Source organism: Phyllosticta citribraziliensis (genome assembly GCF_038025025.1).
Source record: "Phyllosticta citribraziliensis strain CPC 17464 chromosome Unknown J3D65scaffold_5, whole genome shotgun sequence".
In the NCBI taxonomy this organism is placed as follows: Eukaryota; Fungi; Ascomycota; class Dothideomycetes; order Botryosphaeriales; family Phyllostictaceae; genus Phyllosticta; species Phyllosticta citribraziliensis.
In genome coordinates, this window is record NW_027117342.1 from 1 (window position 1) to 25677 (window position 25677).

At 56.4% G+C, this 25677-nt stretch overlaps 10 protein-coding genes across 10 annotated transcripts; 5 read left to right on the forward strand and 5 right to left on the reverse strand.

The window, feature by feature from the left end:
* Positions 1-2852: 2852 nt before the first annotated feature.
* Positions 2853-4810, reverse strand: J3D65DRAFT_311283 (uncharacterized protein). The gene has a single exon (XM_066795274.1). It carries the CDS (start codon positions 4589-4591, stop codon positions 2861-2863), a length of 1731 nt encoding a protein of 576 aa, XP_066655723.1. The 5' UTR covers positions 4592-4810; the 3' UTR covers positions 2853-2860.
* Positions 4811-5222: 412 nt separating this feature from the next.
* J3D65DRAFT_602094 (uncharacterized protein) lies at positions 5223-5657 on the forward strand (the record flags this gene model as incomplete). Its single annotated transcript, XM_066798092.1, has 1 exon — positions 5223-5657. One exon carries the CDS (start codon positions 5223-5225, stop codon positions 5655-5657), a length of 435 nt encoding a protein of 144 aa, XP_066655724.1.
* A 1143-nt stretch (positions 5658-6800) lies between these two features.
* Positions 6801-7919, forward strand: J3D65DRAFT_311405 (uncharacterized protein). Its single transcript, XM_066795275.1, has 2 exons — positions 6801-7069; positions 7142-7919. The coding sequence occupies exons 1-2, from the start codon at positions 6947-6949 to the stop codon at positions 7622-7624; spliced, it is 606 nt and encodes a 201-aa protein (XP_066655725.1). The 5' UTR covers positions 6801-6946; the 3' UTR covers positions 7625-7919.
* Positions 7920-9206: 1287 nt separating this feature from the next.
* J3D65DRAFT_620786 (uncharacterized protein) lies at positions 9207-9991 on the reverse strand. Its single transcript, XM_066799891.1, has one exon. The coding sequence runs from the start codon at positions 9924-9926 to the stop codon at positions 9384-9386; it is 543 nt and encodes a 180-aa protein (XP_066655726.1). The 5' UTR covers positions 9927-9991; the 3' UTR covers positions 9207-9383.
* A 457-nt stretch (positions 9992-10448) lies between these two features.
* J3D65DRAFT_676157 (uncharacterized protein) lies at positions 10449-11310 on the reverse strand (the record flags this gene model as incomplete). The annotated part of the gene is made up of 3 exons (XM_066803604.1): positions 10449-10893; positions 10962-10980; positions 11229-11310. 3 exons carry the CDS (start codon positions 11308-11310, stop codon positions 10764-10766), a joined length of 231 nt encoding a protein of 76 aa, XP_066655727.1. The 3' UTR covers positions 10449-10763.
* Positions 11311-13209: 1899 nt separating this feature from the next.
* Positions 13210-14176, reverse strand: J3D65DRAFT_311455 (uncharacterized protein). The gene is made up of 2 exons (XM_066795276.1): positions 14074-14176; positions 13210-14004 (listed from the first exon to the last, which is right to left on the reverse strand). The coding sequence occupies exon 2, from the start codon at positions 13978-13980 to the stop codon at positions 13264-13266; it is 717 nt and encodes a 238-aa protein (XP_066655728.1). The 5' UTR covers positions 13981-14004; positions 14074-14176; the 3' UTR covers positions 13210-13263.
* A 528-nt stretch (positions 14177-14704) lies between these two features.
* J3D65DRAFT_311465 (uncharacterized protein) lies at positions 14705-15788 on the reverse strand. The gene is made up of 2 exons (XM_066795277.1): positions 15417-15788; positions 14705-15357 (listed from the first exon to the last, which is right to left on the reverse strand). Exons 1-2 carry the CDS (start codon positions 15628-15630, stop codon positions 14849-14851), a joined length of 723 nt encoding a protein of 240 aa, XP_066655729.1. The 5' UTR covers positions 15631-15788; the 3' UTR covers positions 14705-14848.
* Positions 15789-17229: 1441 nt separating this feature from the next.
* J3D65DRAFT_666759 (uncharacterized protein) lies at positions 17230-17648 on the forward strand (the record flags this gene model as incomplete). The annotated part of the gene is made up of 2 exons (XM_066802952.1): positions 17230-17340; positions 17439-17648. 2 exons carry the CDS (start codon positions 17230-17232, stop codon positions 17646-17648), a joined length of 321 nt encoding a protein of 106 aa, XP_066655730.1.
* A 3640-nt stretch (positions 17649-21288) lies between these two features.
* J3D65DRAFT_666761 (uncharacterized protein) lies at positions 21289-22505 on the forward strand (the record flags this gene model as incomplete). The annotated part of the gene is made up of 2 exons (XM_066802953.1): positions 21289-21501; positions 21552-22505. 2 exons carry the CDS (start codon positions 21289-21291, stop codon positions 22503-22505), a joined length of 1167 nt encoding a protein of 388 aa, XP_066655731.1.
* Positions 22506-22607: 102 nt separating this feature from the next.
* J3D65DRAFT_666762 (uncharacterized protein) lies at positions 22608-23345 on the forward strand (the record flags this gene model as incomplete). Its single annotated transcript, XM_066802954.1, has 2 exons — positions 22608-22931; positions 23013-23345. The coding sequence occupies 2 exons, from the start codon at positions 22608-22610 to the stop codon at positions 23343-23345; spliced, it is 657 nt and encodes a 218-aa protein (XP_066655732.1).
* Positions 23346-25677: the final 2332 nt, after the last annotated feature.

Consider the following 25677-nt stretch of genomic DNA (forward strand, 5'->3'; position numbering starts at 1 on the left):
AGTAGTATTTAGTTAAAAATAAGGAGGTTCTTAGTATTTCTAAGAAGAAAGTTAAAAAGAAGACTAGATTAAGGGTCTATATTATAGCTACCCCTTACTACCTACTATTTACTTATAGAGGGGGCTAAACTATAGTAGGAGGTACTTAATAAGTAGCCTATTTAGTAGTATTTAGCTAGGAATTCTTCCCTATCTCTTTCTTAGTAAAAATTTAAAAAGGAGGCTAGATTAGGGGTCTATATTATAGCTACCCCTTACTACTTACTATATCCTTATAGAAGGGGCTATATTATAATAAAGGGTATTTAATAAGTAGCCTCTCTAGTAGTATTTAGCTAGTAATTATTCCCTATCTCTTTCTTAATAGAAATTTAAAAAGGAGGTTATATAGGGGGTCTATATTATAACTACCCCTTACTACTTACTATATACTTATAGAGGGGGCTAAGCTATAATAAGAGGTACTTAATAAGTAGCTAGCCTAGTAATATTTAGCTAGATTTTTAACTTCTTTCTTTTTACTAGACTTATTATTATTTTATTAAAGACTAGACTTTTTTTCTCTTTTTTACTTTTCTCTTTATTACTTTAGTCTTTATCTACTAGATAAAAATATATTTAGGCTAGATTTAGTAGATTTACTAAAATTTAAATTTTTTACCCTACTTTTTATCTAGTAGGGGACTTAAGAGGCTAGAAAGGAGGCTACTTTTAAAAATAAAAATATCTTAGTATTTTAAGCTATAGGCCTATACTATAAGACTAGTATATAAGATATAAGCTTAAATTATAGTTATATCTTAAGCTTTAATCTAGCTATAGTAGATTCTCTACTTTTTAATAGAGAAGAATAGGATAGGGTTTTTACTAAAACTAGACTATATATACCTATATACTAGCTATATACTAGTTAAATAGACCTAGTTATATAAGTATATACTTAGTAGGTAGCTATTCTAGTAGTATTAAAATAAAAAAAAAGATTCTTTAAATTTTAATATTTTCTTTAAAAGGAGGCTAGATTAGGGGTCTATATTATAGCTACTTTCTAATACCTACTATATACTTATAGATAGGGCTAAACTATAATAGAAGGTACTTAATAAGTAGCTAGCCTAGTAATATTTAGCTAGAAATAAGGAGGTTCTTAGTATTTCTAAGTAGAAATTTAGAAAAAAGGCTAGATTAGGGGTCTATATTATAACTACTCTCTACTACTTACTATATACTTATAGAAGGGGCTAAATTATAATAAAGAGTACTTAATAAGTAGCCTCTCTAGTAGTATTTAACTAGTAATTATTCCCTATCTCTTTCTTAGTAGAAATTTAGAAAGGAGATTATATAAGGGGTCTATACTATAGCTACCCCTTAATACCTATTATATACTTATAGAGGGGGCTAAGCTATAGTAGAGGGTACTTAATAAGTAGCTAGTCTAGTAGTATTTAGCTAGATTTTTAACTTCTTTCTTTTTACTAAACTTATTATTATTTTATTAAAAACTAGACTTTTTTTCTCCTTTCTACTTTTCTCCTTATTACTTTAGTCTTTATCTACTAGATAAAAATATATTTAGACTAGATTTAGTAAATTTATTAAAATCTAAATTTCTTACCCTACTTTTTACCTAGTAAGGGACTTAAGAGGCTAGAAAGGAGACTACTTTTAAAAATAAAAATATCTTAGTATTTTAAGCTATAGGCCTATACTATAGGACTAGTATATAAGATATAAGCTTAAATTATAATTATATCTTAAGCTTTAATCTAGCTATAGTAGATTCTCTACTTTTTAATAGAGAAGAATAGGATAGGGTTTTTACTAAAACTAGACTATATATATCTATATACTAGCTATATACTAGTTAAATAGACCTAGTTATATAAGTATATACTTAGTAAGTAGCTATTCTAGTAGTATTAAAATAGAAAAAAAGAGATTCTTTAAATTTTAATATTTTCTTTAAAAAGAGACTAGATTAGGGGTCTATACTATAGCTACCCCCTAATACCTACTATATACTTATAGATAGGGCTAAACTATAGTAGGAGGTACTTAGTAAGTAGCTAGCCTAGTAGTATTTAGCTAGAAATAAGGAGGTTCTTAGTATTTCTAAGTAGAAATTTAGAAAGAAGGCTAGATTAGGGGTCTATACTATAGCTACCCCCTACTACCTACTATATACTTATAGAGGGGGCTAAACTATAGTAGGGGGTGCTTAGTAAGCAGCTAGCCTAGTAGTATTTAGCTAGTAATTCTTCCCTATCTCTTTCTTAGTAGAAATTTAGAAAGGAGGCTAGATTAGAGGTCTATACTCCTTCTTTCTATCTATCCGTCCGTCCTTTATTACTTTTTCACGCCCGCGCTTGCTAACATTAAATCCGTGTCTCCTGACCCGTGAAGCTAACCGCCATGTCCCGATGGCTGCTGAAAAACTGGAGAGATGGGCATGGTGAAGATAGGGTAGTGGTAGTGCGGCGCGGTAGCAGCAGTCATCAATAGAGGCGCAGGCAGCTGCTATATACTCAGCGGGCACCACGCCTAGAGTGGCCGTGGGCGGGACTAGATGTGGCTCACTTACACCTGAATTGGGAGTTGATGCTAGACGACGAAAGGTGGGCCGCTGTGGTCGGTCTAGAGGAACGCGCCGGCCAAATGGCCGCGCGTCAAGGGCGTGCGTACCCAACAGGCTCCTTGGACGGGCCGCTCATTCGTGGTGGCCGTCTTTGCAGGGACTGGCCAGATAGGGGACCAGGCAGGAAATTTTGTCGCGGCGGTGCGTATGGTCGTGGATGTCGATGGCATCTGACCCGACGAACTTTGTGGGCGCGGCCGTCCTGACGCCGTCTACGTGTTCTCAGCCGGGGGCGCGGGCGGGCGAGATAGGCGCAAGACGTCCCTCAACAGCAGTGCAGCCACCCATCTTGTAAAAAGCAGCGGCGAGGCACCTGGCGCGGGCAAACTCGTACTCGCAGGCGACGGCGTCGCCATCGCCGTTGGGGAAGACGCAAAAGGGCCGGTCGTGCTGCGCCAGCCGCACGGCGGCCCGGCCAAGCTGGATGAGGTCCTCGAACATGTCGACGTCGGCGTTGGCCTGCAGGTTGCGGTTCAGCCAGAGCCGCATGTAGTCGGCTTGTTTGGCCGGGTCCAGCGGCCACGGCGCAGGGTCGCACGTCCAGCCGGCGCCGGCGGGCTTGGCGATCTCGTCGGCAATGATGCGCTGGGCGAGAGAGTCTCGCAGAGCGGTGAAGTGGTCGCGCATCTGGTCTTGGGCCGGCGTCGTCACCATCGTGCCGGTCGCACCAGGAGTGAGCTCGTGGATGGCGAGTCGCGCGGCGAGGCCGAGGTCGAGAAAGCCGGCCAGGTATTCCTCGTGGGCCCGGGGGTTGCATCGCAGCGCTCGCTGCAGGAGCGCGACCAGATCGAAGAAGAAGGCGTTTGCCTGCGTGAGCTCAGTCCTCCAAATTGATGTCAGAGGCCCGGTGCTTGGGGCACTCATGTCAGGGCGGCTAAATGATTCGAAGCTCCCATGGCCGAGATGCGGGCTGTCCTGGTCGCCGCATGCATCAGCCGTGCCGACGCTGTTGGTGGCGCCGTCCGTCCGACGACCATCTTGAGTTTGAGCAAGAGCAGCGACGGATGTCGCAGCCGCCGCCCATCTGTAGACCTCCTCAGTGCAAGCGGCGTCGGTATCCGCGGTGCTCCGCTCGTCCAATAGCACCTTGCGCAGCAGCTCGCGACGCCTGGGCGGCGAGTCGGAAGCCTTGCGCTTCTTGGGCGTCGGATCAACGCACCTCCAGGTTATGACTTCGTCGGGGGACGACTGGGCTACAGGCTCGCTACGGCCGGGCGAAGGTGGGATGAGAATGTCGCTGTACGCAGGCGGGTCGCGGTCGACGTAGGGGTTCCAGCCGTGTGTCTTGTTGGACCAGTCGTCGGCAGCGACAGGGTAGTGCTGCCAGCAGTTGATGGCCCTCGTCGTCCCATCCGCGTCTGGGGTGGCGACGTCGATGGCGAGGTCGCGAAGGAGAATGCCTTGGGGCGCAGCGTCAGCCAAAGCCTGGAACACGCGAGACGTGGTCGAGCTCTTCACAACGTGCACATCTACATGTTGGACCACCACGAGGCTTCGCATGCACGTCACAAGGTAGCCGGGGGAGTCGTCGAGCGGCTTCTGCATCGTTCGCCTGGGCACGGGCATGATGGCGTACGGGGCGGCGGCGAGCGCGAAGGACAAGCCAACGTGCGGGACAGAAGAGCGCAGCCCGAGGTGGTTGTTGGTCGCCAACTGGGTGTTTGTGACGGGCAGGACGATGTAGAAATCTTTTGTATTTTTTCCCTTGGACGTCCGGCCTCGAAGCGAGAGACGAATGGCAACCACCTTGCATGTAGGGTCGTCGACAGCGTGCCCAACCCACAGCGTCAAACCCGTTGCCAAGGGCCCAGTAGCTCCTCCATGTGCACCATCTTGATCCTCGTCCAGGCGGCCAAGAAGCTGGTAGGCGCCCGAGTCCTGGCGCCGCCACCCAAGCACAGCCAGCGCGCCCTCGACTTCCCAGTGTATCTGCGTATCCTTGGCCTGCAGCATTGCGCAGGCGGGCAGGGCGAGTGTAGGTAGGGTTCGGATCGGATGCGTCGGAGGCCTGCACTGGTCCGTCAGTTGGTCGTCTCTCCAATCTTCAATTGGGGCGTCCGTCCGGCACAGGTGCTGGTGCGAACAAATGCGGCTCACGGGGCGCTCCTCAACTCCAGTTCCGCTTGAGCAGACACGAGAAGAGGCGCAAGCGCGAACACACGCCGCTCACAGGGCACGAATGGGCCGGAGCGGGGCGCAGGAACCAAGACACAAGCCGCAGCGCATATCGCGGCTCGCGGGGCTTTCCTCGAGTACGTCGCAGGCGTCGCGAGCGAGACGGGACGACGTGCCAGAGGCGCAAGCGCGAACACACGTGCGCTGACAGAAGCAGGCTCGGTGCGAGAGAGGGTGGGGAAAAGAGGATTGATGCAGAGTGACGGTCGGAGTTGATGGCGATGGATGGAGAGATGATGGTGATGGAGCAGGAGAGTGGAGGTCGGGCGAAGGTGGAGAGCGGAGGTTGGGGAGAGCCACCAAGTCTAGCTGATGTAATGCCGTAGCCACTCCCTATATATAGCCGGAATCATACTCGCCGGCGAGTATGGCTTCCTCACTCACGTGACCGGCATACTCGCCAGCGGGAATGGCCATACTCGCCGGCGAGTATGGGTTCCCCACTCACGTGACCGGCATACTCGCCGGCGAGTATGGGTTCCCCACTCACGTGACCGGCATACTCGCCGGCGAGTATGGGTTCCCCACTCACGTGACTGGCATACTCGCCGGCGAGTATGGCTTCCCCGCTCACGTGACCGGCATACTCGCCGGCGAGTATGGCTTTCCCACTCACGTGACTGGCATACTCGCCGGCGAGTATGGCTTTGCCGCTCACGTGACTGGCATACTCGCCGGCGAGTATGGCTTCCCCGCTCACGTGACTGGCATACTCGCCGGCGAGTATGGCTTCCCCGCTCACGTGACCGGCATACTCGCCGGCGAGTATGGCTTTCTCGCTGGCGGGCTACTTCCTACATGTACCGCACCCACCACCGACCCGACTGCTACTGACCTGACCTGACCCATCCATGCCTTGCCTGGCAGCCAGCGACCACCATCCACCCACCATCATCCACCATCATCCACCATCCACAATCCACAGCAGCCATCTGGATGTCATGGGTGGGCGGTCACTTCACTTTCAAGCCGCACGCCTTCGAGCGCCCACGCCTGTTGCTGCGCCTTGGTCATGGACTTCGACGATGACTCGATACTCTTGAGAGCCCGGGCCCGCACGACGACTGCGAGCCTGCCCCCACGCCTTTCCTCCGCCCAAGCGCCGCAGCGCCGAGACACTCGCCTCCGCCCAAGCGCCGCAGCGCCGAGACACTCGCCTCCGTCCAAGCGCCGCAGCGCCGAGACGCTCGCCCTCGGCCAGATCAAACACCACCAGCCGACGCCAGAGCTGCTGCTCCAGAAGCTGCCGTTTGCGCGCCTGGTCAGTACCTACATACCTGACTGACTGACTGACTGACTGTGTGGATGATTGGCTGGCATCCGCGAAATCGCACACGACATGACGGCGCCCGGGCAGACGACGCGGTGGCGGACAAAGGCGCTCGAGGTGCTACAAAACTTGGCAGAATGGTATTGAGGCTGGACATGCGAATGTAGGGAATCGCGCAACATCATGGTGGACGAAGCTCCAATGGCCATCAATCAATCTACCAGCTCGTTCTGCTGCCGCGTCGCTGAGTATTGTGGGCCGGCCCCGGCCATGTCGACGCCGCCTCGAGCGTTCTGGACGGCTGCCGTCGGACCATGGTTCGAAGTCTTGGGCGCCTGGCGCCGGGAGACGAGGAAAGAAGGCTCCTGACTGGCGCCTGAGAGCGAGTGAGGAGGAGCGACCAGGTTCATGCTCAAGTCCACAGGTAGACTGCCCAAGTGAAGGCTACTCGGTGTTGTGCTTCGTCCTCGAGGGCGGTGCACGGAACCAGTAGTCGAGGCTGGCGCCAGCGGCGTGGAGTCACGATGAATATGGTTATCTGTAGCAAGAGGTATTGCGCGTGTAGGTTCATCTATAGCCAAGACTGCTACTGCTTATGTTTAGATAGCATGAGCATGTGAGTGCTTTAGACATACTCGGACCGCCGTGGCTGCTGCCGGCGAGCCACATTTGCAGGTACATGTATTCTGGGATGATCGCGGGGTCGTACTGATCTGATGAAAAGTCCATCCTGGCACTAACCACGCACGGCAAGGAGATTGAGTAACAATTCCATTCACTTCCTGGTCTGGAATCTTTAGCAACACGAGTGCTCTGCTCATCCACGACATTCTCGTACTTGACAAGCAAAAGCGCGCAGAGACATGGGTGGGTTTGCTTATACTAAGGACACGCCCGACCTACCTTGTCTGTCGCAATCTTGCCCACCGCCTGTTTCCCGTTTTCCCGGCGGAGAGGGCCAGAATCCGCGAGGCATGCACGAAGAGGCAAGTTTGGCCCACAAATGAGGATGTAAAGCGGTGGACTGCATGTTGGTAACATCATCTCATCTCGGGCAGTCCTTCCTTGGCTTGGCCACACGCCCCGGAAACTTAGGCAAAAGGCCATGCGCACGTCACGACGGAGACGAGGCGATGGATCAAGACCCACAGCTTCTCCAGAGCGTCGAACAAGGACGACTGCGAGTCTTTTCGCCCTTTTCAATTGGTCGTCAAAGCAACGTGTATGACAAGCCCACAGTCGGTGCGCTCCGCCGTCGCGTCAACCGCAAATTCAGAGAACAGCTGGGTGTTGTGGAACAGTTTGCCACCGTCTCTGAGGCGCAAAAGGACGACAAGCGCGCTTCTGCCTCGGGTTTCAATGCAGTAGCTCTACCGCGTCGCATGGTCTGGAGCATCAAGCCCATGATTGGCGCCACATGGAGTGACGACGGCAAGGAGGAGCAGCGCGAAGACAAAGAGAGCGAGGAACACGAGCTCAGTAGTTTTGATGCCACGGCCAACACCTCCGCCCAGGACGCATTTCACCAGGCCCTCACCTAGTCGACCTATACCAAACCATGTCCTTGCGCAAGAAGCACACGGCTGCGTCCATGGCGACGTTTAAACAGCGCTCCGCGCAGCTGCGTGCCCATCACGTCCAGCGTTTCCTGACAAGTATGGTGTCTATCGCATGCTGCAAGGTGCGCGTTGGCGAGCGAAGTTCGGAAGACGGCCGTCGAGGGGTTGAGGGTCGAGGGTTGAGGGTCGAGGGTCAAGGGTCGAGGGCTCGGGCAGTACGCGCAGGTCGGGGGTAGGGGAGTTCTGGCTTCTTTTTGTCGGTCGCGGGGTGCTGCTGCTGGTGCTGGTGCTGGTGCTGGTGCTGGTGCTGGTGCTGGTGCTGGTGCTGGTGCTGCTCCTGCTCCTGCTGTTGCTGTTGCTCCTACTGCCTCCTCCTCCTTAGACAACGGCAATGCCAACCGCGCTGCTTTTGCAGAGACGCCCGTCCCAAGCGCGTCAGTCCCGACCGTAGTCGCTGACACGGGTGCTTCTGGTGCTGCTGGCGCTCTCCCGACGCCCGTTTCGCAGACCGAGCCCGCCACGGCCGCACCCAACACGAACGACGACGACAACAACAACAACAACAATAATAATGGTGATGAAGGTCTTTCTGCTGCTCGTGCTGCTATTGCGGCCGCCGCCGCCCTCTACCCTCCTATCATTTTTTCTTCTCGCCAAGAAGACCACACAGAAGAAGGAGAAACGCTGCCTCGGCCTTTCGTCACCACCTCGGGAGACGCCTACGGCCGCGCCATACACGATCTTGAAGCCCTGACGGCCTGGTACTGCCGCACCGGCGGCCGCGGCGGCCTCGTGATCACGCGCCTCGTCGCCATGCAGCAGCGCACCGTCATCAGAGCCATACACGAGTACATGGAGTTTTTGGTGACGTTGTTGGCGAGATTGAGACACCTGCAGTGATGAGGCAGAGGCAGAGCAGAGGCAGAGGCATATGCGGAAGAGGTGGACGATTGTGGAGGGTGAGGATGAGGTAATTCAGCGTCGGTCGGGCAAGGGGGGGAGAGGGTTTCCTTTGTTTTGTCTTCTTTTCCTCCCTTTCCTCTTCGTTCCTCCTCTTTATTACGGATGCTTAGTTTGGTATCATGGTTTCGTTGTAGTCGAATGGAAAAGATGCCATTTGAGAGCGTCAGTGTCCGCTTCTTCCCTCGGTACAACTACACTCTTAGCTCTGCTGCCCGCTCCACCACAAGCCAGAAACGCAACGGCGCGTTACCAATGCCGCATCCAGACTTGCATCGTGACACGGCAGGCAAAACTCTGTGGATGGGATGGTTGGCGAGGTCGGAGGTTATGCGCGGAGAGCGCGACGCGCGCCGTGCCTACGCCCTTCTCTTGTGTCAACAACGCTGCCTCTTGTAGCACCACACACTCAAAATTGTTTGTCGTTTATCATCGTCTGGTTGGGGCCTGACCTGACCCCCGCCGCTACCTCGTTGGGTGACTGACCTACTTCTGACGGTCGAGGGCTCTGGCTGTGGCGGCGGAAGCAATAGCGCTGCGGTGCGAAGCAAGACGACGAGACGGAGAACAGCGCAAGGTATCACGTGGAGAAGGGACGAGTAAACATGGCCAATGTTGTAGATATTCAGGAAACTCAAGGATCCATTCCACTCCACTCGCAGTGCCCGCGACAGGAAACCCCAGAAAACGTGCCGCCATAGGCTGCCCGACGTGCGTGTGCCGGCTGATAGGAACAACGGGTCAAGTCCAGGTGTCCATCCTCCACTGGCAATACTTGCACCTAGACCGTGCCCGTACAGTACACGTCGACGTAGCCGCCCGTGCCCCTTCCCGTGGCAACCATGGCAGCAGATACTTCATGCCCGTGCAATTGCATTTCCATCTCCATCAGCTCGGCGGCCAGGAGCACGTCGTCGGTGTCCGCGTCGGTTTGCGTGGTCCACTGCTCGCCGCCGCCACCGCCGCCGCCGCTCGTGTCCATGCTGCCTGTGTAGTCGGTGCTTTCACGGCGCCGCCGGCGGGGCTGCAGATGCACCATGGCACCGCATTCGGAGAGCTCGATGAAGCCTCGACTCTGACCGTGGCTCGTCGCTTGAGGGGGTGGCCGGCGTGGCTCCTGGTTGTTGCGGACCGCGCTTGCGCTGTTTAAAGATTGTGCTGGCTTGGGCGTCGGACCATTTGCTGGGGAGAGAGACGCCGAAGGTGACAAGAGACTCAGTGATTTGGCGCCATGTGAAGGCAGGCGGCCAGCGTCGTCAGAAGGCTGTGTATGCTGGTCCCGGCGTTGGTGGCTTGGTCTTAATGGCGACTGGTGACCCTTCATGATTGTTTCAAGGCTTGTGAGAAGGATAATCGATGACAGGAGGCGATTAAGGCATGGACATGGTGGGCTCTTGAGTGCTGTCGCTGTTGTGATTCACAGACGGTCGGGTTCCACTGCATGCATTTTCAGCAGAAACGTCTGTAATGTCTGTATGCAAGGGGAGACGCTGCATGAAGAGACGCAGCTGCAGCTGCACGAGAGACCAGGAACAGCATGCAAGGAGACTTTGCCGAGTTGTCAACATGCACACTCCCTGCTGTGTTCACGGAGGAAAAGGGGTCATCGCCGTGTTCCCACGTTGCGATTCGGACTGGGTCCACTTCTTATGGGCTGGCTGCTCACCGACTGTACGCGCGTTTCATCAGTCAGTGGGCCTCATTCAGCCAGTATGTACCTAGGAGAGGATGGATTGAGCTTTGCCGGCTGATGGTGCATTTGTTGGTCTGGGTCAAGTCAGTAGCAGCATGGCCCTTCTCATTGGCGTTGAAGACGCGACACGCAGCATCAAGAGCAGCATGGCCATGGTGGCCGTTGCATGAGCAGCATCATGTCGTGTTCCAGACGGAGGGTATGCAGGAATGCAGTCGGCACAGCGGAGGAGGACCCAGACAAGGGCAGATGAAGATGATGAGCCACCTCATGCCATGCATGATTCCGCGCTGCAAGATGTGTGCCGAATCCTGTACATGCATCCCTCGCTTCAAAGTATGCCTGATGATGACTGGAGACCGTGTGAAAATAGTTCTGCGAATCTCAATGTTGAATGTGGCATCGCCCGTTTGAAAACATTGCTCTCGTTTGGCAAATTGGAACAAATCAGCCCATCTTGAAAACGTCCTACCACTTTTGTGTCCTCTGAAAAGAGCCGTAGAGATGATTGTGGTAGTGTTGCGCTGGCGATATGCGGTATTTAAAGGCGGCGGGGAATAATGGCGACGTGTTTGGCGCGTGGAATTCGGCGATAAAACTGCCTTGGAGCGTTAGCCAGTGTCAAGAGTGAGCCAGGGATGTGGGGAGTAAGCCAGCTCTGCTTACTGGTAGTCTGTGTCCGTATCTACGTTCCGTTGGCAATCTTGTCCTGATGCTCTTGGATCAAGCAAAACTTTCGGCATTCTGGCCCATGCGACTAGCAGGGACAATGTGCCTCTTCTGGGGTGGGTACACGGGCAGTCCTGAGGCCGTCCAGCCAGCCGGCAATCGACATGGCGAGGCCTCGAACGGCGTCACTCAACGCGACTGCTGCTTCAAGCGCCAATGACTGCAGTGACGTGTCGGTTGCTCGGGCGATGAACTCATCCGTACATTGTTCGAGGATGATGTCGTGTTGCTCCTCGTATGATACCGTAACCCAGTCGTGGCCGATTTCGGCGGCTTGGGTCGTCATTTTGGCGTCGTTGGACGGAGGGGTTGCGAAGGGTTGATCGACATAGGCGGCGCTGCTGGGAGCGAGATTGAGCGAGATTGAGCGAGAGGGGCAGAGGAGAAGATGGAGATGAGTAGAGTCGGAGGAATGAATTTGTTCGGTCGGGCGTGGTGTGGGTGTGGGTGACTGCCGTCGCGCCTGCCCTGCCAGAAGCAGAAGTGACGACCAAGGACGTCGTGACTGTCGGGTGAGACCTCAATCTCGGCTCCATGTATTGTTCATGGTGTTGTCAGAGCAGCGCGGTGTGGCGTTTATGGCGAGCTGTCAAGTACTTGTTGACATGGCCCTCGGCCGGTTTGGGCGAGTTGGGAGTTTTTTGTCCTCTACCACTTCGACTCGGTGAATCGCGACGCCGCGTCCTCCTCATCCTCTGGCACCACTTCCACCCTCATAGAAAAGGCGGTACTGGGTCATTCTTCGGGCGGTAGTGCTGGGAGAGGTAGGATAAGGAAGCAGAGGGTGGATGCGGGCACGCGCGGTCATGATTTGCGGCGACAGTGCAAATCTCCATTGTCCTCGTTCAAGCCATGTCCACGCCGCGCTTTTTCTTCTCCTTGAATGCGTCAAAAGACGGTTCCGGCATGGACGGCGTCAAACTCGTCAGGGCCCCACGAGGTGGACGGTGATTTGATGGGGGAGGGCGGTTTGTAGTGTGGGGGTGGGCCTGAAGGTAGCGTGAGAGCAGCGGGTGCTCCTGTTGAGAGGGCGAGTACACGGGTCCAAGCAGTATGGAGAAGCCGTGATTAGGCCTTTTGGTTGGCCAGGCCCTGGCGGGCCATCTGTCGGATAGCCCTAAATGTCGCGGAGGTGTCCACGATCCTCAACCAGCTCACCCGTCACCAGGTCGATTTTGTCGATGCCACCGTCTTCTCGGGCGTACTTGGCCAAAGAAGACAGCGGTGAAGATCGGGTCGGCCCATGCTGGTGCTGCTGGGGGTGGTGTTGTCTCGAGACATGTTGTTGGATGGAAGGAGGACGCATGGAAGGCGTGTGGTGTTGGAAGAGCAAACGCCCCAGTAGCGCGTTGGTTTCGTGGGGAGAGGTGCGCGCGCAAGAATGTGGATGGCAAACATGATGACGAAGACGCTGCAGTCGTCTGTCCTAGTCTGATGCATACGTGCCAGCATCTCAACCTGCCACCCGTCCCAAGATATGTCTATGCTGCTTACGATGGCGCGGGCCATGTCCGTGGCATTTTCGACGGTTGGGGGAGCTAGCGAATCGTAAAGTCTTGCGCGTGAAGCCAGAAGTCCACTCAGACTAGGAACCATTGTCTCCCGGAGCAACCAATGTCGAGCAAACGGCTGTCGGGCTGCATGAATTTGGCAATCCGTCGAGAGGTCGGTAGAGCTCAGCCAGGCTGACGGCGAAAGCTGAAGTCGAGTAGCAGCAGCAGCATTAGGTCAGGTGTTGTTGAAGCGCGTGGGCTACGGTCGGGCGAGGCGTGCAAATCTACTATGGTGAGTGGTTAGCTTGAGAGCTACCGCTGGCGTCGACGGGCATCTACACATCCATCTACGAACCTAGCAGCGTCGTCGTCGTCGTCGGAGATGATGGTCTCCACGAGAGACATGGCACCGAGGTCTTCCTCTTCTGGCGGCGGCTGATTGCGGGCATGCTCGACGCTGACGTCTGAGGCAGAATCGCTCAAGTAATCAGCGGTAGCCTAGGGAATACGCAGTGCTTAGGTGGGCAACAAGGTACTGTGGAGAGCTCATTGTTTTCCCGAACTTTGGTAACAGTGTCAATAGAAGCTCTGTCATCGTCTGTTGTCTGGTGCGTATCTAAGCGTGTGCCAGTTATGTAGTAGGTGCATCAAGCGGAGAGAAATGCGCTTCTTGATTTATCTAGATTTTGGTTTCAAAATTAATGCATTACGCTGAAGCCGTCTAATCCCAACCCCCTAATGTTTTCCTACCTATTCCTCGTCGTCCGTTTTACGTTCCTCCTAAGGTTCGGTTTGACATCTTCGTTGCTGTCTTCGGCGAGGGCTTTGGCAATGGCGTCGAGTAGGGTTTTGCCGAGTATAGCGGCGCTGGTGCCTTGATTGACAGACGACTCCTCCTCTTCCTTCTTCTTCTCATTCTCTTCCTCCTGCTTTTGAGCGCTGCGCGGTGAGACGGCAGCATTTTTGCCGCTGTTGCCGGCGCTGCTCATGTACGCCGTGATTGAGTTTTTGCTGGACGTGGCCGTGGCCGTGGCCGCGGTCGCGCAGTGCGTGGCTCGCTGGTGTCGCTTCATGTTTTTGTCGCGCGTGTACTTTTTGCCGCACACGCACGCGAAAAGCTTCTCACGCCTGTGGACGGTGCGGCGGTGGCCCTCGACGTGGGTGCGACGCGCAGGGAAGTGGTGCTGTGGTAGGGCTCCTGGGCGTTGTTCTAGTTGTTGCATATCAGGGAGCGAAGCCATGTCGCTGCTTTCATGCCCCACCATCGGGCTGGGTGAATCGGCGCTGAATTTGAACTCGTCGTCGTCGCTGCTGTCATCCACCGCCACGGGGCTGGGCGAATCGGCGCTGGCTTTGAACTCATCGTCGTCGCTGCTGCTGGCGCTGGCGCTGGCGCTTTTTGATGGTGGACTGTAATCAGACATTGAGTCCGAGTCTGAGAGGACGATGCGGCGGCGCTTCATCGTCTGGCCTTGCCACGGACGGCGCTGCATGAAGTTTTGGTGGTCAGGAGAAGATGACATTGTAGAGAGGGGATGAGGACATGGAAAACTTACCAGGTTAGCTGCACAGTTCCGTGTCTAAATACTTGTAGCGGTCGAGCCACGGCAGAGCACACGTATGCCCGTCGCCATTTGACGGAGAAGCACATTTCATGCGATTAATCGCCTTGTTTCATGCTTCCTCTCCGCTGGTGGGCCGTCTATCCACTTCTATTCTTGCGCGCTCACAACTCTGCCGTTTCTTTTGGTGTTATACACAACGGGGAGCGGGGAGTAGCAGCCGGCTAATTTCGAAGCGGGTCGGTCCGTCGATCAAGAAGATGCATCGTAAAGTTGTCAAATTCAAGGGTAGTCAGGGATTGATGATGTCGACAGAATTGTGTCAACGCGAGTGTTTTTCGTGCGACAAATTGACTCTGAGGCTTGCTAGCGGTCGGGTGGCACAAGAAGGCCTTCCTCAAAGACCCTCTGAAAGGTGCACAGTTGAGACCCATGGCAACGATGTTTTTGGGGACTTGGAGGGTCGTGCGCTGATGCATCATCGTAAAAAAAAGCAAGGGAAATCAGGAAAAGAAACTGTGGAAAATTAATGACCAAACAAAAACAACCATGAGCACCGGCCTCGGCTGTCGCGTTAACTGGAATTTATCCCGGGCTACCCATAATTCGCACTCGGCGCGTCAAATGGAAACCTACCTTTTTCTTGATGACGGCAGCAGTCCTCTCCGCCGTCTTGGCCCCCACTCACAGCAGCACCGGCCGTGCAACATGTCTCCATGCGACGATGCTGTCCATCTCGCGCGCTTGGTAGGCTTGCCTCTGTCGTATTTTATCCCGTCTCTTCCTTATTCCTGAAGGCCCCGACCTCGGCGAAGGCGGCGACCTGGCGCCAACGCCCGCGCTGCCGCGGCCAATAAGCGGACACTCGGCAAACGCAGCCGCAGTCGACGCGCAGAGCCTTCAACTGCAACAGAGAAGACGCGGAGGCCCGGAACACCAGACACTGGGCGGCGTAGCAGCATTTGTTGGAGGAACCGGGTCGCAGGGGGGCAGACGATTCGGAAGCAGCGCCGCGAAGTTGAAAGCCTACAACGCCGGCTGGTTGACAGGGATGACGACAAGATCCATTCTTGCGGCTATCGGCGCGCCAAATTTCAAGGGCAGAAAAATGAGCGGGTCGCAGCGCAAGCGGCTGGTACCGTAGGGTTGTTGTTGTTGTTGTTGCGACGGGGGACATGACTGCGGCGGCGAGGGCAGCTGCTGCTTGACGAACATGGCCGCGCGGCACAGCGACTCGAGGCTGACAGACGACACGGTGCTGCCCATGGTCATGCGGCCCTCAGTCGCTATCAGCTTGCGGATGAATTGGGAGAGAGAGAGAGGGGCGTACAACGTACCCTGCCAATGATGATAGGAATGAGCCGCTAGCGAGGTTTGACAAAGGTTCAAGGGAGAAGGGCGTGGATAAGGGCGGTCATGATGGAGAGGCTTCGGCCGAAGGCGAGGGCAAGACTCGAGGTGGTGGATGGAGAAATGAAAGCGAGAGAGACGAAGTTGGACTGGACCGGGACGGGACCCGGACCTGACCTGAGTGGTTGACGCTGACGTCATTTCCGCTTGCTTCCCTCCAGGTCAACACCACCGCAGGCACCGTCCCGCCATCACATCACAACCACCCACGGCACCAATACTCCAGGGAATTTCAAGGACTCGCGCTTCTGGTTCTTTCGGCTTTCTCAGTGGTGAGCTCACTGCAACAACACTGCCCAGCCCTCTTCTTCTGCCCCGTACCACCACTCCGCTAACTTGCATGTACCACCAGAGTGACGAATCGCCTCTCTCTGTACTGGGCCGACATGTCCGGCTCCGCTCCCTCGCTCCCGTACATCTCACGGCACTTTGGCGGCATTGCCCCAGACATGCCCAGTTCATACGGCCTCGACATCTCCCATCCCGGCCCAGCAACTCCTGCCAGCCGCCGCCGCCGCCACCGCCATCGCAGAAATAACGGGTAGCTGGGTACAAAAGTGGGTGCGGCGCACTGAGGAGGCTCTAGAAGATGGCAACAAACATGACTTGATGCGCGCAGAGGATGAGAAGCAACCAAACCGAGAGGGAGAGGGGGACGGGTCAAGACGAGCGCCTTCTCGCGCCCGCACTGCCGTCATGATGGAACATCACCGTGGCATTGGTCCAGCTACGCGTCGCCAGAGTCAACTGCCGCACCGCCTGCCTTCCATCTCCCTGCCAGACTCGCCCCAGACCGAACACCCACCTTATGAGCTGTGAGGGTACAGGGATAACCATAACCACCCCGGCCCGCGCGCGTCGCGTACGCGTTTTCTGGTGCTGGAGATGCAGCCGCTGCCCCGTGTTTGCCTGGCTGGCGCGGAGAATTTCACCTCCAAACTCCTGTCCCCGCTGGCCCGCGCCTTGGTGGACGCGACCGATAGTATTTCATCTCTTGCGACGCCCACGCTCAAGCTCGACCTCGACCCTCGTCTGACCTCTTCTGGCAGAGCATGATGGCCTCCACCCGGTATGCATACGCCATGTGATGCCAAATGCGGTTCACTGGGCGGCCGGTACGTCTGGCGACACGTTTGCTCAGCACCCTCGCACCAGAGCTCCGCGACGAGATCGAGCTGATGCACTCTCACTGCCGCTTGGCCGCCCTAGGTACGCAGACATGACCAAGCCAAACAACGGGAAATGCTAACCTTCACCACTCGTGTAGCCCGGCCTGCTCCTACAGCGCTGCCAGCTCGACCACCGTCGCCACTGTTCCTCCTTCTACTCTGCCAGCCCGACTGCGGGCACCCTTTCGCCGGCACCGGAGGTTAACAGCTCGACGGCTCACACGGACTTGCCAGTCGCAGCCCTGGGCACCCCTACTCCACTACTTGACGACCAGGCAGGACCATAGCCGTCTTAGTCGCCTTGTGCCCACGACCGACGCGTCCCCAAGGGCGGCAACCCCGCGCCCAACCAGAGCCGATGTAATGGACGCGCTGCTGCGACTTTGCGCCGTGGCGACGAGTCCTTCACTGCCGTCCGACAGTGCTCCCCGACGCTTACGGTGAGAGGCAGGTCGGGCTTGCGCCGCCGCTGCCGGGCACCGCCTTTTTGGTTGGCGAACGCCGCTGCGCAATAGCAAGGTCACCCATATTGTAGCAAGTTAGAGGTCGCATGGCTAAGCGGATCTGCAATATGCTGATTGACTTCCCCCACCAGCAATTCCCCGTGCTCATGAGCTGCGTTGACTTTGACGAGGCCCGGCCGCCGCTCTACAGCTTGGAGGCCTACCGCAGCCGGACGCCTGTTTTCCCTGTCGCAACGCAGGCTCGACCGGCCGCCATTTTGTGGGCTACCGCGAGACGCGAGCAAGGAGGACAGAGACGCCGGCTGTTTCGGTGCAGATAAAGATCAAGACGACGGCCGCCCAGACAGCAAAGAAGCCGGCAAATAAGAACGCCGTCTACCAAGGCTATGAGCTCAAAGACGGTGACGACCAGATGTGGCATGCGAAGTGGTGTCTGGGCTCGTGGAACAAGTCTGGCTCCAATACCCTCCTGCTCTTCGAAGAAGCCGGCGAAGAAGAACGCCGTCTACTGCGACTACGAGTTTGAAGACGGTGACGGCCAGATGTGGCATGCGAAAAGTGGTGTCTGGACTCGTGGAACAAGACTGGCTCCAAGACCCTCCTGTACAAAGGCGCGTGGTCAATCGCGGTAGAGGTTGCATTGCCCTGCTTGTCACCCTGTGTGCTGGTCAATGGGGGTGCCTAGTTGGTAAAGCGAGGCGGCGCTTCTAGACATGTGGGTGCAGCTTTCTGGCGCAACGGCAGACCGTCATGTAAGCAGCTTCGCGGCTGACCAGGGAATGGACGATCCCGGGCCTGGTTGTGAGCGTCCACTCTGCACTACACTCATACCTCTCAGCAAGCACCGAACCACGCCGCTCTACTCGCACCTGTACCTGTTTCAGCGTCACCAGCCCCATGTACTCGGCCCTCACAGACGTGTCCGCAACCATCAACTCAAGCTCATCCATATCTCTCAATTGCAGTTGCCGCAGCGGTACTATACCCGGCACTCCTAGCGTCTTTGCCCGTGCGGTCAACCTCTACTGCCGCTAAAAGAGCCTACCGGTCCTGGCTGCAGGCGCACGGCCCGACTCAGAATACCGGTAGTGCCTCAAGTCTGTCGACGTGTGACTCGGTTGCCGCGTGCCCGCGTGCGTCTGCTATGGGAGTACGACTCGCGCAACGGCGCCAGCGCGTGAAGCTCCTCCTTGTGCATCTCTTGCAGGTACTGGTAGGTCCTGAGTCGTAGGTCGTGGATGGCGGCATCGGCTCTGGTGTTGTAGAACGGTGGCCATGGTGGCAAGGGAGCATGGGGAGGAAGAAGAAGAAGAGAGTTGACGAGGGTGGTGTTGCTGGTGCGAGGATCGCTGCGTTTACGCCTTGGCCGCTACGACGGCCAACGCTTTCAATCCCCAATACCATCTTGCGAGACCGCGCGCGCCGCCTTGCTTTTCCCCGCCAGGACTTCCTTCTGTTGTTTGTTCTCAAGTTTGCTGTGACGTCCAAGTCCAATTCACCCGTCGTACTGTTCCCCTCCTCTCCTCGCTGTCGCCAGGGAGCCCCGACCCGCGCTTGCTAGTGACCGCGGAGATTACTCAGCAGCATCCCAGCTGCAGCAAGCGACGCAAAAATGATGTAGCGCGCTCCGGCCAGGCCATGTTGCTGGCGAAGAGCGCGGTGGAGGGAGTGGAAAGCGCGGAATTGGGCTTCGCTCAAGGTCGTTGGCGAGAGTTCGGCGTAGTCGCCTGGCACGAGGACGCTGCCAGCCATGGCCGGCGGTTCAGCGTGAGCGAGAGGACGAGGTTTATGAATGTACATACTCGCCACGCCGCCGGAAGTCCGGCCCTACCTCACTGCTACTCGTCTTGCTTGCGTCCTAGCCGCAGGTTATTGAAGAGAGACGCCGGCCTCTCGCCGGCAGGACTGGATTGAATACCACAACTCTCAACTTTTGGTGACAGTGCACGTCATTCGGCGCCTGAACAGCTGGAATTTTCGACCGCTCCTCCCGGCTCTACCAAGACAGACAAGACGCGCTGCTCCAACGACACCGCTGCCCCCACCGCGTTCGTCGCGCGAGCGAGCCCTCTCCAAACTGTTGCAATTGCTAGATCCATGGCCCTGCCAGAACGCGATTCACAACGTGTGGCGACGCCTTTTCACAGACGGGGCTGATGAAGAACAGGGTCGTGTGGGAAAAGGATCGAGTCTCCACCGACTTTGAAAGGCCGAGTCGGGAGACGGACCCATGGCACGCGCCAGTTGTAACCTGTATTGCGCCGGAGCGATTGCGCTCTGTCGCCCGCCGAGAGCCCATTTTGTGATTCCATCTTCCATCATCCCTCAGCCTGTTAGGCGAACGAGGTGCGGCTGACGATGCGGCGAGAGGATGAGGCGGGGCCTGAGTAGAGGGTGGGGTGATGGGGGAAAAGGCGGGTCGCGAGGGCGAGTTGGCAGCCGAGGAGCTGGGTCCGCTGGAGAAGTTGAAGGTGGTGGACATGGGAGTAAGGCCACGATGTCCGCAGGATTGCTGACTTGAGGTGCTCGAGGGCAATCACTGTGCCAGCTCGCGGGCCAGGCGCTGCGTCTGGCGCGTCCTCAGCTGCTGCAGCATATCGGCATGTGAGGTGGCTTCCAAGGCGGCGGCGGCGGCGGCGGCGGCGGCTGAAATGTTGGATTCGGGTGGTTCCATTGTGAGTTTCGGGTCGGCGATGAGGTCGTTGGGCGATGAGGTCGTTGCTGGGCGTCCAATCTCAGGAGGAGCGAAGCGGTGGGAAGAGAGGGGGATGCCGCGAGTCGAGATGACGACGGGAGGGGACGTGACGGCGGAGACAGGGAGACCGACTGGAGTCCGTCGATGCCGATGTAGGGGAGACGCGTGAGGTGGTAGGCGCGACGCGACGCGTCGGGTGCGTGTGTAGAGTAAGCAAGGCGGTGGCAGAATCAATATCCCTCCCTTCCCTCCACCACGCGACCAGCACCACTGCACCTGGAAACCCTGCACGGCATGCATCATCGCACCTTGATAGCTTCCCGTCTGCTCTGTGGCAATAATGCTGACTCCCAGCGTTGGCAATCGACGCGCAAATCATCCTTTTCAGCCCTTCTACCGGCCGTGCTCCTCTCGTTCGCTGCACTGTTGTAGCTCCGCCGGCAAGGCACCACCACACGGTCCGCCGATCGGGTGGAAGGTGTTTTTGTCGCATCAGCGGTTGCTGCACACTGCATGCCCCGCATAGCGATGAAGACATACGAGGTCATCTCTTGCTGACGTGTCGTCAATCCTCAGCGACGCCGCCGGTCGAAGGCTGAAGATGCTCACCGGCGGGAAGCAACCAACCTTACCCTCTCTCGGTTGGCGTCGGAAGCTGTGCGTAAAGTGCCGCTGCGCGCGCCGAATACAATACCCGCTTACATAACGTCCATACTCGCCAGCGGGAATCACACTCGCCAGCGAGTATGGCTTTCTCGCTCACGTGACCGGCATACTCGCCAGCAGGAATCATACTCGCCGGCGGGTATGGCTTTCGCTCACGTGACCGGCATACTCGCCAGCGGGAATGGCCATACTCGCCGGCGGGTATGGCTTTCGCTCACGTGACCGGCATACTCGCCAGCGGGAATGGCCATACTCGCCGGTGGGTATGGCTTTCTCGCTCATGTGACCGGCATACTCGCCAGCGGGAATGGCCATACTCGCCGGCGGGTATGGCTTTCGCTCACGTGACCGGCATACTCGCCAGCGGGAATGGCCATACTCGCCGGCGGGTATGGCTTTCTCGCTCATGTGACCGGCATACTCGCCAGCGGGAATGGCCATACCCGCCAGCGGCAATGTCCTTTCTCGCTGGCGGAAATCGTACTCGCCAGCGGTAATGGTACTGTAGTTACTAACAGAGGCCGCTGACTCTCCCTCTCCTCCTCCTTCTCCTCGCACAGGACTACAAAACCTTCTGGACACTTTGCGTCGTCTCGTGTCGCGTCCGCCTCTCTTCTCTCTCTGCTGTCCCCCCCAACCATCCATTCCACAGCGACATCCACACTGACCCGACTGCCTGCTGCGCACGCCTCGACTCCATCCCACTGCCAACATCATGGTCCAAACCCCCGTACTTCCTGACCTGCGAAACCCGCGTCCTTGCTGACCCGCGTACCCTGCGTCCTTCCCGACCAGCGTTCGCCGCATGAACGTCGGTCTCACGTGTGCAAAGAGCTCGCTGTGGGTGCTGGGCAACTCGCAGAGTCTACCCAGGGACGAGTTCTGGCGCAAGCTCGTTGAGGACGCGCAGAAGAGGGATCGGTACACGCAAAGCGACTTGATGGGCATGTCGAGGCAGCACTCAACCGCTTTCCCGGCTCAATTCACTCATCCTCCCCGAGCACACTCCTGCCCGTACGTAGACCCTTGCACGCGTCGCATTGCCGACCGCGAGCTGACATTGTACAGTCGACATTCTTGTCGAGCGACGACGCCTCGCCCAAACAAACCTGCAGGTCAGCATGTCTTCACTGGCTTGGAGGACAACGAGGAGCAGTTGACGATTTGCATGTACTGGACACAACCATTCTTAGCGACGGCTTCCAAGGCCGCATCAACAACCTCAACGACGATGCATCTACGCAGCGCCAACTTCTCAACGGCCAATACCAGGATCTGAAGAGAGCATACCCAGGCAACGGGGACTTCAACAAGCACGTCGAAAAGACAACGCTCGAAGTCATCGGGCTGTCGCGCCAGCACGCCGCCAACATTGCACGCTTGAAGCAGCGCTTGACCGTCGCCTGGAACGTGAGCTTGAAGGACCTTGAAGACGCTTTTGGGCAAACCACATCCAAGGACTTCTTCCACGCCGTCATCAAACTCAGCGCTCTCCACAACTTTGATGAGAGCTTGACACGTCTGCGCGAGAAGCGCACCTCATGGCAGGCCTCCAAGACGGCCGGTGGTGCCAGTCGCAAGCGTGTATGTGTTCCGCAAGACGCGCAAAACGCCTTGAAAAAGGCCAAGGCCGAAACCGAACCTGAAGCGCATCCGTCGCCCTCAATCAAAGGCGGGCGCGGCCAAAGTGCGGATCGTGAGGTTCCCGACGACTTCGGCGGCGACAACGACTTCAGCGACGACGACGACTACTTCGAAGACAACTACGGCGGCAGCGGAACCGATGATAATCTAGACGGCAACCTCGCCGAGTCATTGCTCGATGACCAAAACGAGCCAGATGTCCCCGTTCCGCCTCCCAAACGTCGCCGACGCGACTCGTCTGCCTCGTTTGTGCCCGGCGACTCCAGCGCCTTGTTGACACCAAAGATGGCACGGTACGAAGCAAATGTCGGGACAAAGATGGGTCTTTATCCGTCCAAAACAACGCAGCAGACGTTTCAATCAAAAACTGTCCTCTAAAGCTCGCCTCGTCGCGGAAACTCAGCCCCTCCGTCACCGACCCCCACACGGAACAAGGCCAAGGGCAAAGCTGCTGTACTTGAGACGTCAGAAGATGGAGCAATGCCGATCAACGCCAAGGCTTGCGAGCAGTTGGTCAACGGCCAGATGCTCCACAGCTCCGTGGTTGACAGAGTCGTCGAACTGGCCGTCTCTACGAGACCCGAGTGGCGGGCGATCAACTCGTCCTCCTTCACGAATCCAATTCCTCTCCGACACGTCATGCGCGCGAATGAGAAGGAAAATACACTCCTCGGGCCACTCCACCAGCATGGGCATTGGACGCTTGTCAGGTGCATCCGCGACGCTGATGACCAGGTTCGCAAGGAACACTGGGACTCGATTGCTGGTGGCAGGTCGAATGCGACCGTCGACAGCCTGCTTGACGTGTTCCTGGACAAACAGCCAAATTGGACGCAGAGCGAACAAGGCAGAAGATGACTGTCGGAGAGACTTTGTCCGTCCCAGCTCAACAGCGTCGACTGCGGCATCTTCGTGGCCGTTGTCTGTCTCTTTCTCTGTGCAGACCAATCCCTCCCATCGACACTCAACACGCGCCTGTGGCAGCGAGTGCTATTCTGTCTGCTCAAAGACGATGGCGACGTCGACGGCGATGAGCTCCAAGAAGAAGAGTCGGAGCCCGGTCGGCTGTCTACGCTGTCGCCCACGGAAGTTTTGGCACTGGTACGCGATGTCGGCGAAAGGACCGTGGCCGCACAACTTCGCAAGGAGAAGCTCGACCGCGTCGCGCATGCCATCCTCTACGTCGAAGATCTGCACGAGGTCAAGGATCTGGCTTAGGCGTTGGACGCGCGCGCATCTTGGGCGCTGGCAGCATGGCAAGGCCGACGTGACGATTCGACCCAGGACGCGGCGCGCCAGGACGAGGCGCTGAAGAAGTTGGAGGCCTGCACTGGCAGGGATTCACAACTCGAGCACCAACTCCGCGCTCGCGTCAAGAGCACGCGTGAAGAGGCAAGCCTGGCAGGCCGACAGGTCGGCGCGGTCGGGGAGCTGCGACGGGGACTCGCGAGGGCGCGTGCGCTGGCCGTCCGCAGGCTCGACTCGGCTGGACGGCAGGTTGAGGAGCGGCAGCGGGAGCTTGCAGAAACGGAAAAGGTCATGCGTGTAGACTGATGGCGCAGGATGAGGCAGTGTGGTGGTTGTAGTGCTGCTGGTGGTGGTGGGTATTAAGATGACGGACATGACATTCCGCTCGTGTTGAACCGGTTTTGAGTGCTGGAAGATGGGTAGAGGGTGAGAACGCTACACCGCGGGAGCATTCGGGCGACTCCCTCTTATTGCGCAGTGGAACAAGTCTCGGTGAGCGAGTGCTTCAAGGAATCAATCTTCTACGACGACATTGTGGCTGACTTGGCGCGCAAAAGACCAAGAAAGTACGTCGCCCACCATCTACAGGCCGACAAGCAGTTAAAGCCGCACAACCTCAACGCCGCCACGAAGCCTACCCTCTATCCTAATCTAACAAGCTAGCCCATCCTTTATCATCTCAACGATCATGTCATGCGCAATCCGCAAAGTCCCATCTCTGACGCCGACCGCCCTCTAACCATCTTTTTTCAACCTTGTGCTCCCGCGAGTATTACTAGAATGGCAGATTCAAGGCTCTCTGTTGGCATCCTGCTAAAAAGAAGATGGTAGATGATAGTGATCAGGTTAGGGCGTGGGTGGTCATTCTCCTAAACCAGCACAAGCTCGGAAAATTTCCACGCAAATGGAGCCAAGATGTAAAAGTCTTTGGTGCCGGAGCGCGTACTAGGCGCCACGGGGGCGCCTTGATTGTGCACTGTACATCTAAAGCAGATGCTGCACCAACTTGAGTCTGGAGGCCGGCTCATGGTGTGGACCAAGAAGATGGGGCCCGAGTTGTTAGAGCGCCGGACAGGACGGGATGAAGTGGCGAAGCGAATGAGGCCACCGCGGGGGGGGGTTGGGGCAACATGTAGCGAGGACTGACGTCGCAATGGATTCAGGAGTGCATACAGACGAGGCTGCGCTCGTTGCAACGGTTTGATTCGTTCGTTCTCGCCGCTGAGCGCCGCGGTCACCTCAACCACACGAGGACCTCGCGCCGCCGCTCAGGTCTTCCAGCTCGCCTTGCTCTGCTCAAAACCCCGGTCCTCGCCCTCAGGTCCTCCCGCCCTGCGTCACAGACGACGCAATGCACCTTGACTCTCTACGTACAGCGACCGCCGCTGTCCTCAAGTCATCTACTGAAGCTGTCCAATGTCTCGACAAATTTCTCAACAATCGCGACAAGCTCCACGCGGCTCGAACCAAGCTCGAGTTCATGCAGCAAGACAGCCGCCCGCTTGGAGAATTCGCCACTGAGTTTGTCAGCTTGACTCAGAGGGCCGGGTGGGACCCAGTCTCGGCCAAGAAGGCCCTGGTCAGCAAGTTGAAATTTGAGGACGCAGCGCTGATGATAGAGCTCAAGGAGCAAGGCCTACCCTACGCGGCGATGGCAGAGTAGGTCGGGTGTACAGATAAGATGGTCACTAGGCGCATCAAATACATCAAGGAGCGGCCTGCGGAGCGACAGTCGTACCAAACATGGACTCCTAAGGACTATGCCAACGAGAGGCTCGGCTTCAAGACGATTACGGAGTGCTTGGTAGGGAGGGCCATGGCGCAGGCTGTGATGCAGTACAAACACTTGTTGAGGATGCTACATGCAGTGTTGACGTGACCCCAAGCAAGTAAGGTAGCCAAGTAAAGCCGGCGGCGGCAAGAAACCCTCTCCCGGTGGGCGTCGGAAGTTATGCGCAAAATGCCGCTGCGCGCGCCAAAGAGAATACCCGCTGGCGGGAATCATAGTCGCCAGCGGGAAAGCCAAACTCGCCGGCGGGAAAGCCAAACTCGCTGGCGGAAATCATACTCGCCAGCGGGAATGGCCATTCTCGCCGGCGGGAAAGCCAAACTCGCTGGCGGGAATCATACTCGCCAGCGGTAATGGCCAAACTCGCCAGCGGGAATGGAGCCTGCGCCGGCGGCAAGGGCGGTCGCTAGGGCAGTGCCTGGGCAATAGGCGAGCGCGGCAGAATCACGGGCCGGGCAGAACCCACACAGTATAAAGAGGCCCCCGCCGCCCGCCGGCGGCCTTTTCTCCTCC

Excerpts from the sequence above, each read along its gene's own strand:
- J3D65DRAFT_620786 (XM_066799891.1), bottom strand. The coding sequence starts at position 9,926 with ATGAAGGGTCACCAGTCGCCATTAAGACCAAGCCACCAACGCCGGGAC.
- J3D65DRAFT_311405 (XM_066795275.1), top strand. The coding sequence starts at position 6,947 with ATGGGTGGGTTTGCTTATACTAAGGACACGCCCGACCTACCTTGTCTG. Across the intron at positions 7,070-7,141 it reads CGCGAGGCATGCACGAAGAG|TCCTTCCTTGGCTTGGCCAC; the intron begins GCAAGTTTGGCC and ends CATCTCGGGCAG.
- J3D65DRAFT_311283 (XM_066795274.1), bottom strand. The coding sequence starts at position 4,591 with ATGCTGCAGGCCAAGGATACGCAGATACACTGGGAAGTCGAGGGCGCG.
- J3D65DRAFT_311455 (XM_066795276.1), bottom strand. The coding sequence starts at position 13,980 with ATGAAGCGCCGCCGCATCGTCCTCTCAGACTCGGACTCAATGTCTGAT.
- J3D65DRAFT_311465 (XM_066795277.1), bottom strand. The coding sequence starts at position 15,630 with ATGACGTCAGCGTCAACCACTCAGGTCAGGTCCGGGTCCCGTCCCGGT. Across the intron at positions 15,358-15,416 it reads TTCCTATCATCATTGGCAGG|GGCCGCATGACCATGGGCAG; the intron begins GTACGTTGTACG and ends ATAGCGACTGAG.